The sequence below is a fragment of the Tiliqua scincoides genome, chromosome 2 (assembly GCF_035046505.1).
Source record: "Tiliqua scincoides isolate rTilSci1 chromosome 2, rTilSci1.hap2, whole genome shotgun sequence".
NCBI classification, from domain to species: Eukaryota; Metazoa; Chordata; class Lepidosauria; order Squamata; family Scincidae; genus Tiliqua; species Tiliqua scincoides.
This window is the reverse complement of record NC_089822.1, coordinates 92,458,110-92,476,166: the sequence shown is the minus strand read 5'-3', so window position 1 is coordinate 92,476,166 and position 18,057 is coordinate 92,458,110. Positions and strand designations below refer to the sequence as shown.

Below are 18,057 nucleotides of genomic sequence, written 5' to 3'. Positions count from 1 at the left end.
ACATCCCGCCTCCCAAGTTACTGGCAACAATTCAGTAGACTCCTACTGCTGCACTGGAGGCTCAACAGACCAAACATTAAGTAGTTGGAGTGGCCAATCAGTGTAGGCTAAGCCACACCCAGGGTGAGGCAGTCACAGGTGTTTGCTGATCCTGCTGACTCCAGCAATCTGCACCTGTTCCTGAACCACCTTGTTGGCTGTGTTTCTGCCTTATCCAGAACATAGACCTGACATCAACTACAGGTATGCACCATTTAACAATGGGGATAAGTTTTCTTATCCCCATTGTTATGTGATTAGGTCATTATGCAAACATTCAACCCAATATATTGCCTTTGTTGTGTAAACAGACAGGGAAGAGTAACTGGCCCTCCTCACCCCAGCAGTATCTTTTCTAGTGGCTATCTGCTAGTGTTCTTTTTGCATCTTTTTAGTTTGTGAGCCCTTTTGGGACAAGGAGCCTTTAGTTTGTTTTTTCTCTGTAAACCGCTTTGTGAACTTTCCGTTGAAAAGCAGTTTATAAATACTGTTATTATTATTATTATTATTAATAATAATAATAATAATAATAATAATAATAATAGACACTCCCTGCCAGATACTAGCTGGCTGCACAGGCTATTGGTGATAGATTACCTCTTCTTTGCATTAAGAGACTCTTTTTGTGTAAACACTCTGCTACAGGCTGTGGGAGACCTGACTGCCTCATTAAGAGTCTCTTGTGCTTTGTCATATATGGGGTCTGTCATTAAGCGAATGGTTGTTAATCAGTGCACTCCTGTACATGCGATTTTCCCTTTATATGTTGACTCCAGAGCCTAATCATTACATAAAATGCAACCTTACTGATATATGGTAAAAATGGGTAAAATTGAATTTGTTTTGTTTATTGACATCCTGTATAATTCACCAAACAAGTTATAGAATGTTGAAAAGCAAAATATTGTACAGATTCATCAAAAAAGAAAAAGGACTTATCTAGGTCCAGACACCAGTTTTTGTACTTTGAAGGAGTTGATAAGTACACTTTGAAGGGCAGAAACAATTGAATCTGACCATATGAGTTGATGAAATCTCTGTTTGCACTACATTTAGTTAACAGTGTTAATTATTCCCTTTTAAAAAATATGAATCAAATGTTGTTTAGTAACAGTATACCTTCAGTGATTTCTTTCCTGTATGTGGTTCAGGGGTTGAAAGTGAGAGTGAAATAAGCTACCATTGCAGATAAGCTGTGCAATGTACCAGTGCTAACAAGGCCACCTGAAGCCTGACTCTCTGTTTTCAGGTGAGCAAAAAGTGTAGATTATTTTGAAAGGGGCATCTTATCAGGAAGTGCCATATTCTCATATGTTTGGGTTTTTAGAAAAAGCAATATAGAAATCCAGTAAATAATTATGACTGGGCTTGCAGTTTCTCAGTGATAAAAGGATACACATAAACAAGTATACAAACACGGATGGTAGAAAGTGTAACTAGTTCAATTTCTCTGCAGAGCAGAAGATCCACCTTGATGGATGGATGCAAACCATTGATTAAGTCATTCCATGGTATCACAAAATCACACAACTCAGCTTTCTATGTTATCCATCCTTTTGATCTGTAGATGATAAAGGTGTAACCTCTGTGCAATTTAGGTCGCAATCCTAACCCCTTATGTCAGTGCTTTCCAGCACTGACATAAGGGCAGTGCAGCTCCTAAGTAAGAGAACAAACATTCCCTTACTTTGAGGATGCCTCTGTGAGTGCCACCCAACTGCAGGATGCAGCACACGTCACATTGGCACTGCTATGCCAGTACTGGAAAGCACTGACAATAAGGAGTTATGATTGCGCCCTTAGGCAAACTACAGCAATTACTATTGGACTCTGACTTCAAATTCATAGATTTTAATTGAGCTGGTTTTCATTGATCTGAAGTCAGCTGTAGGTTATATCAGTCTTGGGCAATATAAACAAGCCAACTCTTATTCTAATACAGAAAATATGCTAGGCTTATATTAAATGCAGATTCATATAACATGCACTTAACAAATGTCTCTCCTCCACAAAACCGGTTATACTGTGATAGAAGTTGTAAATATTAACATGGCACAAAGTGTCAGTAAGATTTGCAGGCATCTTCCCTGTGTTCTTACTTGGTTAAATAAAATCTATAAATGGGTATTCATTTATAGATGGAATATATTAAGAGCTCAAGAACTATATTGAGACATAAGTTCTTAATATGCCCCCTGCCCCCCAAAAAGGCAGAAAAAAGGTTTACCAATTTGAAATATACTAAATAGCAGGTGCACACTATTTCCTGTTTAAAAAAAAAGAAAAAAGAAATTCCCATACCCAATTGCCAAAATGATTTTTTTTCAATTTCACAGGACATTAAGGATGGTTTAGGAGTTCTGTGGAAAGCGACTTCTCGGAGTTCTTGAAATATGAGTGTATGTGTAGATCAGGGGTGCTCACACTTTTTTGGCTCGAGAGCTACTTTGAAACCCAGCAAGGCCCAGAGATCTACCAGAGTTTTTTTTACAATGTTTGTGCCATCATAACATATAACATTTATGTGTACAATGTATGTTGGTGTACCTTGAGCCCCACTGAGTATAACAGGACTTACTTCTGAGTAGACATGCCTAGGATTAGGCTGTGAGGCTGCAATCCTAGCCACACTTACCTGGGAGTAAGCCCCATTGAGTACAATGGGCCTTACTCCCGGCGTTTCCTCCCAGAGGCACCTGAAGGGGGGGGGGGTCGGCACTCCGGGATCTACTCATTTTGCCTCGCGATCTACCGGTAGATCGCGATCCACCTATTGAGCACCCCTGGTGTAGATTGTGTTTATACCCTTCTTGAGTGCATGTACTAATTGGATAGTAAGTGCTCAAACCAAAGGTACAGTTTGATAACCTTGAAATTGAAACTTTGAAGGGAATATATACATTTGTTGTGGGGTAATATTAGCCTTAGGAGTTCCAAAGCCAGAGTGGGTAGAGTGTTGGGCTTGGACTTGGGAGTCCTAGGTTCATGTTCATTCTCAGTTGAGAAGACTATTGACAGTGAAATCCTTTTTGTGTTTACTCATACATCAATCCCACTGTGTTTGGTGAGGCTTTCTTCCAGGAAGGTGTGGTGGATCAAACTGCACTGAGAATCTTTCAGCCTAATGCATTTTACTGGATTGTTTCATAGGATACTGTGCCTGCTGAGTCAGACTATTGGTTCATCTTGCTCAGTACTGCCTACACTGACTGGCAGTGGCTTTCCAGGTCTGCAGATGGGTGGCATCTTTCAAGCACTTTCCCAGGCTTATCTGGAAATGCAGGGCATTAAACCTGTGCTTTCTGCTGCAATTTCTCTATCCCTGACCTACAACCCTTCCCCCTGAGGAATAAATTGTTTCTTAAGTATTCTGAACGCTTAAAGTGGAGTGAGCTAGAAAATGAATGAATGAGCATGCAATAGAATAAATGAATGTGTGTATTTTTTATTTTCTGAATGTGTGTATTTTTTAGCCTATTTCACTTTAAGGGCTCAGGGTAAGCAATAAACTTAAAAGCGAACTCATAAATACCTTAAAAGCAGGCATAAAGAATACGTGTCATTCGTTAATCATTCAGCATTTATTTTTCTGAGCGTGTGGATTTTTAACAGTGTAAAAGACTGTAATATCAGATTGAACACATTTCATAATTTGAACTTGTTGCTGTATGTTGCTTGTTCACAGATAATGCTATTAGTTTTATTTGAAAAATATTTCCTATGGCAGATAAAATTGTAGAGTTTTTAGCGAAATTATATGATTCATCTGTCACATTTTGAACTATGGATCAGGTAAAACTCCAGTTTGATACAGGAACAGTACTAGTCTAACACAGCACTATTAACATATTAAATTAACATATTTTAGGAATTTTTTCATTTTCTTCAGATTACTGCAGAAAGTTCTCCCATCTGCTCAGCAGCTGATTTAGCAGATGGTCTTAACACAGGATTGCCTATAGTACACAGAATAATATCATATTTTATTTTGTCCAAGTGTCTATTAAAAATCTTTCTTTTATATCTTTCATCCGTATTAGGCAAAATGTGAAATACTTACATTTTTTTTAAAGACATGGGAACGTGACTTGTTGTGAAGAACAGGCAGGGATAGGTGACACTTTTCTTGCAAGTTTTCTGTCTCTCTTGCCGCTTGTTTGGAAATAAAAGATACTTGGATAGTCAAATTTTTTCATTTCAGACAATGCAAAGATTCTAATGTTGAGTACTCAGTTTGGAACATGGCAAGCTTATTTTCCTTCTTGAATGAAAACGAATGAGGTTTTTTTAAGAAACCTTCTGGTTACATTCAAAAACTTCGGTATGTTTGTGGCTTCCTCATCTCTAATCACTGATTCCTGTTACCCTTCTTATTCCTTGGGACATCCTGGCTGGACCTGAATTTACAGAATGTGAAACTGATAGGGGATCTGATTCTGTGAGAGCTAGGAGTGGCTAGGAGTGTGAGCTGTCAGTCAAAAAGCTCCCATCTCAAATGTCACCTTAGTCATCAAGGCTCGAAATGGTCTTAAGTTTGACCACTATCTCAACCTCAGCTGCTCACCTGTGCTGTGGGGCTAATACTGATGAACTTATAAGAATAGCTGCAACAAGGCTCCTGAACCACTTTAAAACATTTGAAACATTCTGTAAGTGCGACATATTTTCTAGATTTACTAGATAGAAATCTCTCACTGGGATTATCTTCTAAATTGTTTTGGAAATATGGTTACAAGAATCAGATATTGCAAAAACCAGTAGTAGTTACTTATTCATTATATATTTCCAGGATGTATGTATATCCTGCTTTTCTAGAAAATTCAAAATTAAAAGCCGTACTTCAACAATATCTGTAGTAAAAGCAGCAACATTAAAACATTAAACGACCAGCTTTCCTGTCTCATTAAAACAACACATTGATAAAAGCTTTGACTGAAACTCCTTGGCTTTCCATCTAAAGGCTGTGAGGGAGGGAGCATGTAGGAGCATAGAATCCTAGAGTTGGAAGGGACCTAAAAGTTCATCTAGTCCAACACCTATAGCAGGAAATCCTCCTAAAGCATCTCCGGGAGGTGCTTGTTGAGCCTCTGCTTGAAGAGCTCCAGGTAAGGGTGAATATATCACCTCCCTTGGCAATCTGTTCCACTACTAAACCACCCTTACTGTCAGGAATTTTTTCCTGATGTCTAATAATAATTTCTTCTCTTGCAGTTTGTACCTGTTGGATCTAGTTCTACTTTCAGAGGCAGTTGAGAACAAATACGCTCTTTCTTCCATATGACAGCTCTTTAGGTATTTGAAGAGTACTATCATATCCACCTCTCAGCCTTCTCTTCTCCAGTCTGAACATACCAAGTGCCCTTGACCTTTCCTTGTAGGGCTTTTTCTCCAGCTCTCTGATCATCCTCATCGCTCTCCTCTGAACCTGCTCTAGTTTGGCTGCATCTTTCTTAAAGTGAGGTGCCCAGTATTGGACACAGTACTCCAGGTGAGGTCTGATCAATGGAGAGTAAAGTGGAACAACAGCTTCTCGCAACTTGGAAGCTACAATTCTACTCATGCAGGGTAAAATTGCATTTGCCTTCTTTACAGCCGCATCACATTACTGATCATGTTCATCTTGTGATCCACTACAACTCCAAGATTCCTCTCGCATGCTGTGCTGCCAAACCAGGTATCTCCCATTTTATACCTGCTTCTTTGGTTATTTTTGCCTAAGTGCAGAACTCTGCATTTGTCCCTGTTGAACTTCATCTTATTCATTTTAGTACAGTTTTCCATTTTGTTTAGGCCTTCCTGTAGGCTTCTACTGTATTCTGTTGTTTGCTGCTCCTCCCAGCTTGGTGTCATTCACAACTTTGATGAGGCCCCCTTGTATCCATTCATCCAAGTCATAGATGAAGATGTTAAAGAGAATCAGGCCCAAGACAGAGCCCATGGACACCCCACTAAAAACTATCCTCCAGGTTGATGTGAAGCTTTTGATGAACACCTTTTGTGTTTGGCCATCCAACCAGCTGCAAATCCAACTAAGGATTTTATCATCTAGCCCATTTTTACTGATTAGGATTGTCAAACACTTTACTAAAGTCAAGATAAATTACATCCACAGCATTCCCAGCATCCAGTAAGCTACTAACCCAATCGAAAAAGGAGATGAGATTAGTCTGGCAAGTTCAATTTTTGATAAATCCATGCTGGGTTTTATTGATCACTGAGTTCTTGTCTCGATGTGTGCAGACTGTGTGTTTTATAATTTGTTCTAATATTTTAACCACATTTGAAGTCAGACTGATAGGTCTGTAATTTCCCAAGTCTTCTTTTTCCCCTCTTTTTAAAAGATTGGGACCACATTAACCTACTTTCAGTCTAGCAGCATCTCCAGGATTTCTCAAAGATAATTGATAGAGGCTCTGCAAGTACACCTGTAAGTTCCTTTAGTAGTCTAGGATGCAGTTCATTCAGTCTAGATTACTTGAATTCATTTAGGCCAGTTAAGTAGTTTCTAACTAGTTCCCTGCCAATCCTAACCTGCAAACCTGTGCCATCCAGGTTTTCATTACCTCTGTGGGGATGTATGCATATCCCCCCATCAGCCAAGGATCCAGCATTCACATTTGCATGATCCTCCTTCTGAGAGAAGATGGAAGCTCTGCCTTCTTTTTGTCTCCAGACACCAATTGGCCACCCTTACCAAGGAGCAGTCCCACCCTTTCATTTCTCTTCCTCTTTCTTTTGGCATACCTAAAAAAACAATAACCCTTTTTGTTGTTCTTGACATTCCTGGCTAGCCTCCGCTCATACTGAGCTTCATAATTCCTGGCTCCCGCTCTGTCTGTACTCTACCCTGGTGATCATTCTTGCTTTCCATTTCCTATGCATGTCTTTTATAACCTTCAATCACCACTAAGCTGCTTGTGCAGCTGTCCTGGCGTTTTGAGGTGTCTTACCCTTTCCTTTTTCATAGGAATTGTTTCTGACTGTGCCTTTAGAAGCTGCTTCTTAAGAAGCTCCCACCCATCTTGGGCTCCTTTTCTTATTAGTTCATCAACCCATGGGATCCTACCTATCATTTCTTTGAGCTTATTAAAATCAGCCTTCTTGAAATCCAAAGCACAGATTTCACTGTGTATTCCTTTTGTTTCACATAAGATTGAGAACTCCAGAAGTTTGGGATCACTTTCCCCTAAAGTTCCTACGACTTTGATCTCATCAACCAATTCCTCTTTGTTGGTTAAGATTGGGTCAATGATGGCCCTTCCCCTTCTTCCTTCCTCCTTCCACTTTCTGGAAGATGAGGTTATCCTCCAGGCACAACAGGAATTTATTGGCACTCTCATGCATGTCCGGGTTAGACTGCAATCCTATCCACACTTTCCGGAGAGTAAGCTGCATTGACTATAATTGGACTTACTTCTGAGTAGATAGGCATAGGATCGGGCTCTTAGTCTTCCAACAGGTATGTGGATAGTTGAAGTCCTCAATTACAACTATCTCATGTTTCCTAGCAATGTCTGCCAGTTGTTTCAAGAAAATATCATCCATCTCTTCCCCTTGGCCTGGCAGTCTGTAGTAGACACCCACCACAATGTTGCATTTGTTGCTTTTCCCACTAATGTTCACTCAGATGCTCTCCTTGGGACTACCATTTTGTTGGATTTCTGAGCAGGTGTAAAAATCTTTGACATATAATGCCACTCCCCCCTTTTACCACATCTGTTCTTCCTGAACAACTAATAGCCTTCTGTTTGTGCGTTCTAATCATGAGAGTCATCCCACCAGGTTTTTATTCCTATCAAATCAAATTTATCTTCACTTGCTAGAAGTTCAAGTTCATCCTGTTTTATTTCCCATACTCCATGCATTCATATATATGCAATGTAAGCCCTGGAGGTTATGATCCAATGTCCCTTCCCTTTCTTTAGTTAGGCTGCGCCTCTCCAGATATTCCCTAGTTACAGTGATCTCCCAGGAAATCTCCCTGGGGAGGATATTCCAGAGCTGTGGCACAATCACCAAAAAGGCTGTGTACCTTGTCACTGCCAAAGGCATATTTTGTTAAAGGCTATGCTGAGAGCAGGCCTTCTGAAGCTCATTTTAAGTCTCTGACAGGCTTGTATGGAGAAATATGGTCCTTGATGAAGGCCATGCAGGGATTTAAAGGGCAAAGCCAGTATTTTCAGTTGATTTTTCTAGATGGGTGTTTTATAAATCATAAAACCATTGCATGGATTGGCAGTTTAGAGCTTTACATCCAAGAAGCTTTTACAGAAGTTGAGAACACCAAGTGCTCTGGGAAAGCTGAACCAACATGCATTTCATTTGGTAGCGGGATGGGGACATTATTGTACAAGTTCTGGGAAGAAGATGGCTACAGCATACCCTGCCAAGAGAATTTACAGTCTAAGTGGGGATTGAAATAAAAGTTGCAATTTGGGCACACAGGTAGCAGTCAAACAGCTGTAAAGTGGCAGGAGAGTGATGGTGTGATTTTTTTCAAGTGGAGAAGCAGTGGGCAGAAGACGTGTGTGTTGTTGAACTTTTTTTATTGGGCAGATTCTTTCCACTATTTTCCCTTCCAGGCTGTTCCCACACCGCCAGTCACACTCATTTCCTATCTCCAAATCTGATGAGGAAAAAATTGCTTGGAGGAGGGAGTGGGAGGTGGGTGAAGGATTCAGCAAGCCCCTCCTGTCCAGGGTTCTTTGCTTAAAATTGCATCTCATCTCACCAATTTACAGCTGGCAACTCGCATTCCAAGACACAGATTTGCTGCCTTACATGTTGCTGGGCCCCCAGAGTGACAGCATAAAGTGAAGGGGGAAGATTCGACATACCAAGGAGTGTGAACTGACAAGCAGATGGGGCTCATTAACAGTGCTGGAAAACTGAGGCTGTGATTACCCAGAAAGAGCTTTACAAAAAGAGTGTTTCGAGGAGAGGTTTATAATAGATTAATAAGGAATTAGAATTTTGGGTGTTCCATTTTGTATACATGTGATGATCTCCATTATTTTTACAGCAATCCTGCAGTGCAAGCCAGTATTATACAAGGAAAATAGGTTGTCGGATGAAGAGGTTAAGAAAGAAAGCAAATAACAGATAATCCTAAGATTCAGCCACTGTTCTCTAAAGGAAAGCAGTTTCCTCAATATGAGAATTTGATACACTATGAAATAGCAAAATAAATGCAGAAAGAGAATGTATGAGCCAACATGCTAGGCCCCAAAAACAATAGGTATGTACAGGGCACTGATCATGCTTGTCTTTTAAATGATCACAGTGAGTATAGTAGTGTTTCTGTATTGTGCTTGTTTGGCAGTATAGAGATATCTAGAGGAGTGACAAAAAATCAGTGATATTAGAAAACCTAGGTAATGTATACATAATGCTCTCATTCATGACTAGCTTGGTTACTATGGCAGCTTGTTGCATTTGAAAAATTTGACTAGGCCTTTAATGAGGAAAGGTTTTATGTTCTTAATTAGATGATGGGGCTTTTGCAGTAGCCTTATTTTTTTTGGGGGGGGGGTACTAGGGGAGCTAAAGAACCCTCTGGTGCTTCCCCAAGTTGTAGTCAGCACTGCCTTTATTTTCAGAAATACCTCACAATAAATTTGTTACAAAATTAAGAAAAAAATGAATATTAACTGTTTTTGAAATGTAGTCTTCTGAATAAAACATAAATAACTCCTAGTCTCAGACATGCCATGACCCTTGTGAAACAGATGGCTTAAGCATTAATTTTACTACTATAGGCCAAAATGAATTCTTGGTCCCCTTCAGTTCTGTTGCAGTGTAGGCTTTATACCCTAGGAGATGTGCTGTCATTTATCAATTAAATTCTCAAATAAGCCTGTATTAGGGGCCTATGGCAGTGGGAGAAAGAAAGATCAGAGTTGTGAACGCTATATGTAGGAATCATAACATGCTATGGCTATGAACTTTGAAATGTGGACTGAAAGTGACTGATGGCCAAATCCACAAAAGTATTCACTGGCAGAATGCACGTTTAGCCACTTGAAGCATCAGGATCTGTGCAGAAGTACCTTGATCTGGCATACGTCGCATTACATTGTCACACTTGCTGACGACGCTGGTGAGTGCAACAAGGCCTTGTACTCATTGTACAAAACTCTAGTTTTCTTCCAGCACAAAATGATCCCTTTGTTCTCAAAAGTAAGTTCCATTGTGTTCAGAGGAACTCACTTGCAGGAAAATATATCGGATTGCAGCCTTACTGATGTTCACAAAAAAAGGGCCATTTTGACCCATGTGTAATGTGTACTGTAAAATGGGTCTAAGAGTCTCCTACAGATATACTAGTCATCAAATACTGTGAATGTTTTTGGGCCCATGTCATTAGTTTTTACATTGTGTTTGTGTATCCAAATAATTTACTTTTCATCTTGTACTTTAATTTGAATAATTTAAACTGAGAGTTTTCTGTCTTTGTGTGTAAATTCATATCTGTTCATATGTATTATCTTGCAGAAATTGGATGTAGTGTTTTACAGGTGCATATAAAACCACAACCAAAGATCCAGTTCAGGCAAGATGTTGGTGCACATTGCTGGTTTTCAAAAACATCAAATTTTGAATTTCCTTCATTTTGAATAAACTACTTAAGTTATTGAGAACATAATTGGTTACCTGAATTTTACTTTCATTAAAAACTGGGAAAATTTTTTTTAAAATAAGAAGTTGTTTTTGGTAATTTCATCCATCAAAACATGACCTCTTATGATAAAATTATTTTATCATGACATTTTAACTTGGTATTTTGGGGTGGATGAGTGGGTTTGTTAAGGGAGAGAGAGACTTGGGGCCCAATCCTGAGCTGGGCCAGTGCCAGTGGTAGAGTGCTGGCGCTGGCTGTCACGAATGTGCCATAAGGCATGCCCACAATACCCTAAGTTGAGTCAATGTCGGCACCTGCCTGAGCCCAGCACCGGCTGTACACTGCCCAGAGCTAGTTAAGAGCTCTGGGTGGTAGTGATGGCTTTGGGGGCCAGGGAAGGCTTTCCAGGTCGGGGGAGGAACCAGGTGGGAGGGGGGCAGGGACTGGCGGTGCTCTGTTCAGCTGGATCCTGAACTATGTGTCAGACCTTCTAGCCCAACACAGAGGACGCAATCCTAACCTCTTATGTCAGTGCTTTCCAGCACTGACATAAGGGCAATGCAGCTCCAAGGTAAGGGAACAAACATTCCCTTACTTTGAGGAGGCCTCTGTGAGTGACACCCAACTGCAGGATGCAGCACATGTCCCATTGGCACCACTGTGCCAGTGCTGGAAAGCACTGACATAAGGGGTTAGGACTGTGCCCAGAGTCTTTCAACTCTGTGCCAGCAAAATAGCCAGCACAGACTTGAGAAGCCCCATTGCAGGGTTTGGGGCTTTCCCCAGGGGAAGGAGACAAAAATACGAAGTCCTGCCACCGTCCTGCATGATGCAGCAGTAGCTGCTTTGGTGCAACTGCCCACAGCAACAGTGCTGCCTTTAGAAATGGGCTGCCCGAGGCTTCAGTGTGAAATAAAGGTTTTCTTCTTATTTTGTGACTGTAAATTACTGTAAAATACATTTTACAGTGGAATGCTGAAGCTGGATAATAGTGGCACTTTAATATGTTTGGAGATCAGTCTGTGACTGTGATCAATCAATTGAAATGGGCTTCTTGCAACCTTTCTTTATCAGGTGTATGTCTTCCCTACAGTATTTGGGAAATTGTTCTGTACATTTTTTTCTAAAATGAAAGGTATGTAGAAAATACTGTAGGTAACTTTGGTGTATAAGGATGTCAAATTGTATTACTGAATGGTGTGTTTGTGGAAGGCGGTAAGTGTACACATCTATAAAACCTATATACAGGTGGAATCTCAGTATTTGCAAGGGTTCCATTCCCAGAACTCATGTGGATGGCAAATATCACATTAAAGCAAATTCATTTAAAAAACAGTATCCCTTTGCCAGGTGATTTAAAAATAGCCTTGCTTACCTTTGTGATGTAAGACAGAGATATTAGGCAGACAATTAATCAATCAGTCTCTCTCCAGGTGCTTAGAAAGGCTCCACTCTGAGTCAGTGACCTCTCCCTTCATCCAGAGCGCAGCGCTGGGAAAGAATGCAAAGTGATTATCTTTCTTTCATGTGCTCAGGGGAAAGGGAAGTGTTGCTTGCCTTGGAGTGAAGCTGTTCTAAGTGCCTGGAGAGAGCATGATAGGTGGATTGTCAGCCATCTGCCCAATGTCGCATTAACGAGGCTATTATTAAACAACTTTTTTCTTTTAATTTAAAGGGCCCTTCTCATCACATTGAGATAAAAAGTCAGGTGAAAAATCCATGGATAATTAGGTTATACCAGTAATATGTTCTGCAATACACTTCTGTGTTTGTTGCTCCTAGCCAAATATATTAAGTTAAAGAAAAGTTAATAGATCAGGGAAAAAATTCATCAGTGAGAAATGAGAGACACTAGTGCAGTTGGATTCTTACAGACAGTTGTGAATTCTGGTATAATACTGATAATAATAAACTTTATTTGTATCCCGCCCTTCTCCCTGAAAGGGACCCAGGGTGGCTAACAACATGTAAAAAACAGATTTAAAAACATAAATTAGCACAAATAGCAGATAAAAAACATATTAAAAACACATTAACAGAGACCATAAAAACAGTAGTCAGATTAAAAGACAGAATAAAAAGAGCACAAAAGAGCAAGTCACAGAGGAATCAGGCCTGTAAAAAACTACAAGATGTGTAAAAAATGTTAAGAAGGCCAAAAAATCAGAAGGCTTGTATAAACAGCAGTGTCTTCAGGCCTCGCCGGAAACTCTCAAGAGAGGGAGCCATTCTCAAGTCAAGGGGAAGGGAGTTCCATAATGCTGGTGCCACTACTGAGAAGGCCCTATTTCTTGCAGCCGCCCCCCGGACCTCCTTGGGTGGCGGCACTTGTAAAAAGGCCTTCTCTGATGACCTGAGAGGGCGAGCCGGATTGTATGGGAGTAGGCAGTCTCTGAGATACCCTGGCCCAGAGCAGTATAGGGCTTTAAAGGTCAAAACCAGCACCTTAAATTGGGCCCGGAAACGAATGGGCAGACAATGTAGCTCCCGGAGAAGCGGACTGACAGAGTCAAACCGCCTAGCTCCAGTGACCACACGGGCTGCCGCATTCTGCACTAATTGCAGTTTCCAAACCATCTTCAGGGGCAGCCCCACATAGAGCGCGTTACAATAATCTAACCTCGATGTCACCGTGGCATGGATCACCGTGGCCAGGTCTGCACGATCCAGGTACGGCTGCAGCTGGCGCACCAGTCGAAGCTGAGCAAAGGCCCCCCTAGCCACAGCCGCCACCAGGAGCAGCTGCGAGTCCAGGAGGACCCCCAAGCTGCGAACCTGCTCCTTCAGAGGGAGTGCGACCCCATTCAGAGCAAGCTGATAATCCAGCACCTGCATCGAGGATTTCCAAACCAGGAGAGCCTCTATCTTATCTGGTATATGTTCTTATCATCTGGTATACTCCAGTCTTTTGTTGCCAGTGTCGGTTTTTCTTGCTTTATCCCCTGCTTTTTCTTCTGGTGGTTGCCTAAGAAGAAACGGGGAGTGTATGGGGCTCATGCAATAACTAAGTGTACATCCATCAATACAAAGGAACTTCATCATAATGGATTTCTGGGTTAATCCCCTAGGTTCTGTGTTAATTTCGGCCACTGTGCTTGCGAAGGATAGAGGTCACAAGGATTTTATATTTATATTTATATTTAAAGATAGCATTTTAATATATTTAATGGCCATTGTAATTCATTTTGAGCCTTGGAAAGGTGGCATAAAAATCTTTTAACTAAAGCATGCTTTTAAATGAAGAAACCCTCATTAGGATTGCACAAAAACTTGGGAGCTTTCTTACCAGTAGAAATATTCCTTGACTGCGAAGCCCTAAGCCTTAAAATGTAATTTGTCTCTGTTCTTGATTGTGTGTTTTTCTTAAAGGTATGTGTTCTTTTGGGACCCATGCAATGTAGACCTAGTACAGCGGAAGATCAAGTCCATTGCTCTCTGCGTATCAGCATGCCCACGGAGCGAGTTGAAAACTCTGGCCGATGTTCAGAAATTTGCAGATAATAACGGTAAGACAAAGCATCAGTGTTAGTAGGACTGTAGTGTTTGATAGATCAGACAGCAAATTTTAAAAAATTATTCATTATTTTTAGCACAGTTGTTTGCCAAAGTACAGGTGTGATGCACTGTCCTAGATAAGAACATAAGAGCCCCACTGGATCAGGCCATAGGCCCATCTAGTCCAGCTTCCTGTATCTCACATCGGCCCACCAAATGCCCCAGGAAGCACACCAGATAATAAGAGACCTGCATCCTGGTGCCCTCCCTTGCATCTGGCATTCTGATATAGCCCATTTCTAAAATCAGGAGGTTGCACATACACATCATGGCTTGTAACCCATAATGGATTTTTCCTCCAGAAACTTGTCCAATCCCCTTTTAAAGGCATCCAAGCCAGATGCCATCACCACATCTTGCGGCAAGGAGTTCCACAGACTGACCACACACTGAGTAAAGACATATTTTCTTTTGTCTGTCTTAACTATCCCAACACTCAATTTTAGTGGATGTCCCCTGGTTCTGGTGTTATGTGAGAGTGTAAAGAGCATCTCTCTATCCACTTCATCCTTCCCATGCATAATTTTGTATGTCTCAATCATGTCCCCCCTCAGGTGTCTCAAACTAGGCTGAAGAGGCCCAAACGCCATAGCCTTTCCTCATAAGGAAGGTGCCCCAGCCCACTCTCTTTTGCACCTTTTCCATTCCGACTATGTCCTTTTTGAGATGTGGCGACCAGAACTGGACACAATACTCCAGGTGTGGCCTTACCATCGATTTGTACAACAGCATTATAATATTAGCTGTTTTGTTCTCAGTATCTTTTCTAATGATCCCAAGCATAGAATTGACTTTCTTTACTGCCGCCGCACATTTGGGTCGACACTTTCATCGACCTGTCCACCACCACCCCAAGATCTCTCTCCTCATCTGAGCAGATATTTCTGCTTCTTGTTCACATAGGCAGAAATGCCTCTTTCAGATTCCAAGGGTATCTGCTTCTTTAGCACTGGGACCCAATTTTTAGAATGACCATCCGTCGTGACCCACCTGAAGTGATGTCATTAACTGGAAGTGATGTAGTGGCTGGAATATCATAATCAATTGATCATCTTCAATTGATCATCATCAATTGATGATGATCAATTGATCATCAATATGATGACAATATCATCATCAATTTAGGATTCAAATCTAAGCCATGATCTGCCAAAGTTCCCATTACACTTTGTTGTTGTTGTTGTGTGTGTGGTTGTTTTGCATAGCTCGGAATTCAAACATTCCATCAGTCCCAGGTCCAAGTCAAAGCAGACTTGGACCTTCTCCTTCTTCAACCACCCAGCCCTCTTCCCACCTAGTCAGGGCAAAGCACTGTGCTTCTCTCCCACCAGGAGTCTGCCCTGCCCAATAGCTCTGTACCCTGTGTTTTCAACTCTGTATTTTCAGTGACTGCTGAGCTAGGTACTATGTGGCCCACCTGAAACTGACTTCCAGTCCACTTAGTGGTTCCCAACCCACAGTTTGAGGAATGTTGTGCTACAGCATCTGTATCTCTTTTGGAAAATCCCCCGTTTTTCCTAGAAACTATTGTTTCATATGCAAATATATGCAGACTTGATTAACTGATTAAAACCTAGTCAACTGGGATTTCTTTAAACTGGTGATAGCCTGAATATCATAGTAGGAATTGATGCCAGAAGGACAAAAGTGTAATAGACTAATTTAATTGGCAAAATCAATTGATAGAAAATGGTAGAAAACGCAAATTTTTGGTGCTTAAGCGTGCTCAAACTTGTTACAAGAATTTATACAGTAAATGTACATTTTGTGACAAGTGATTCACAGCCATCATTGTGGGAAACAGAAAAATCTGTAGAGTTCCCTATTTTTTCTTTTTTCCTTTTAGAGAACAAAAGCATTCCCAAAGGCTTTTAATGCATGCCCTGTTGGTTCATCTTCTGTAGAAATGCTTTGACCTTTTATGCCTCTCTGTGATTTTCTTGTGTCCTGTTCTTACTGAGGGCAGAACTGCATCTTACAATGGAAATGTGGAGTTCCTAAATTTTGTTGTAAAATTAAGGCAGATGTAGTAAGGGCTGTACCTACGCTATACAGCAGTGGTTTTCAACCTTTTTTGTCTCATGACGCACTGACAAGGTACTAAAATTGTCAAGGCCACACCATCAGTGTTTTGACAGTTGACAAAGTACACCATGCTGTTGATGGAGGGGCCTCACATTCCCCAATGACTGTACTAATAAATGACCCTCCCCCAAATTCCCATGGCTCACCTGCAGACCATTTGCGGCACACTAGTTTGATGTTGCCTGCAAACTTAGCCACCTCACTGCTCAACCCTCTCTCCAGGTCATTTATGAAGAGGTTGAAAAGCACCGGTCCCAGGACAGATCCTTGGGGCACACCGCTTTTCACCTCTCTCCATAGTGAAAATTGCCCATTGACACCCACTCTCTGTTTCCTGCTCTTCAACCAGGTCTCAATCCAGGAGAGGACCTGCCCTCTAATTCCCTGACAGTGGAGTTTTTTCAGTAGCCTTTGGTGAGGGACAGTGTTGAACGCCTTCTGAAAGTCCAGATATATAATGTGCATGGGTTCTCCTGCATCCACATGCCTGTTGACCTTTTCAAAGAATTCTAAAAGGTTTGTGAGGCAAGACTTACCCTTACAGAAGCCATGCTGATTCTCCCTCAGCAAGGCTTGTTCGTCGATGTGTTTTGAGATTCAATCTTTGATGAGGCATTCCACCATCTTACCCGGTATAGATGTTAGGCTGTCTGGCCTATATCCCGGGCCCCCCTCTTTCCCTTTTTAAAGATCGGTGTGACATTTGCTATCCTCCAATCCTCTGGCACTGTGGCCGTTTCGAGGGACAAGTTGCACATCTTAGTCAAGAGATCAGCAACTTCATTTTTCAATTCCTTAATAACTCTTGGGTGGATGCCATCAGGGCCTGGTGACTTATTGATCTTTAATTTATCAATGAGGTCTGAAACATCTTCTCTTTTAACTTCTATCTGACCTAATTCCTTGGACAGGAGGGGCCGTTTGGGCAGCGGTATCTGCCCGAGGTCTTCTGTTGTGAAGACAGATGCAAAGAACTCATTCAATTTCTCTGCCATCTCTAAGTCTCCTTTTATTTCCCCTTTCCCTCCCTCACCATCCAGGGGGCCAACCGCTTCACTGGCGGGTTTCCTGCTTCTAACATATTTGAAGAAGCTTTTTTTATTCCCCTTAATGCTGCTGGGTATGTGTTCCTCATAGTCTCTCTTGGCCTCCCGTATCATCTTCTTACATTTCTTTTGCCACAGTTTATGTTCCTTTTTTTTCTCCTCATTAGAGCAAGACTTCCATTTACGGAAGGAAGCTTCCTTGCCCTTTACAGCCTCTCTAACTTGGCTGGTTAGCCATGCAAGCACCCTCTTGGACTTAGTTTAGCCCTTCTTCCTTCGCGGTATACACTTCGGCTGGGCCTCTATTACTGTTGATTTGAGCAACCTCCATGCTCTCTGTAGAGACTGGACTCTTTTTACCTTCCCTTTCAACCTCCTTCTATCCAGCCTCCTCATTTGAGGGAAGTCCACTCGTCAGAAGGGTTTTTGTGAGAGATTTGCCCGGTATTCTTCCCCCGACATGCATGTCAAAACGGATCGCAGCATGATCACTGTTCCCCAATGGCTCAGTAACATTGACATCTCTAAGCAGGTCCTGAGTACTGCACAATATTAAATCTAGAGTCACCTGTCCTCTGGTGGGCTCCATGACTATCTGCTCTAAGGCACAGCATGTCAAGGAATCTGGTCTCTTTTTCGTGACCAGAACACAAATTGACCCAGTCAATTTGAGGATAATTGAAGTCCCCCAGGATTACAACCCTGTCCCTC

The 18,057-nt window shown here is 41.5% G+C and overlaps 1 protein-coding gene across 3 annotated transcripts in view; it reads left to right on the top strand.

The window, feature by feature from the left end:
• Positions 1 to 18,057, top strand: part of SLC44A1 (solute carrier family 44 member 1) — a 113,596-nt gene that overhangs the window by 30,124 nt on the left and 65,415 nt on the right. For all 3 annotated transcript variants that reach the window (XM_066615172.1, XM_066615174.1, XM_066615171.1), the window contains one exon: positions 14,030 to 14,166. In XM_066615172.1, the coding sequence (XP_066471269.1) occupies positions 14,030 to 14,166 (137 nt within the window). The remainder of the gene's footprint in view (positions 1 to 14,029; positions 14,167 to 18,057) is intronic.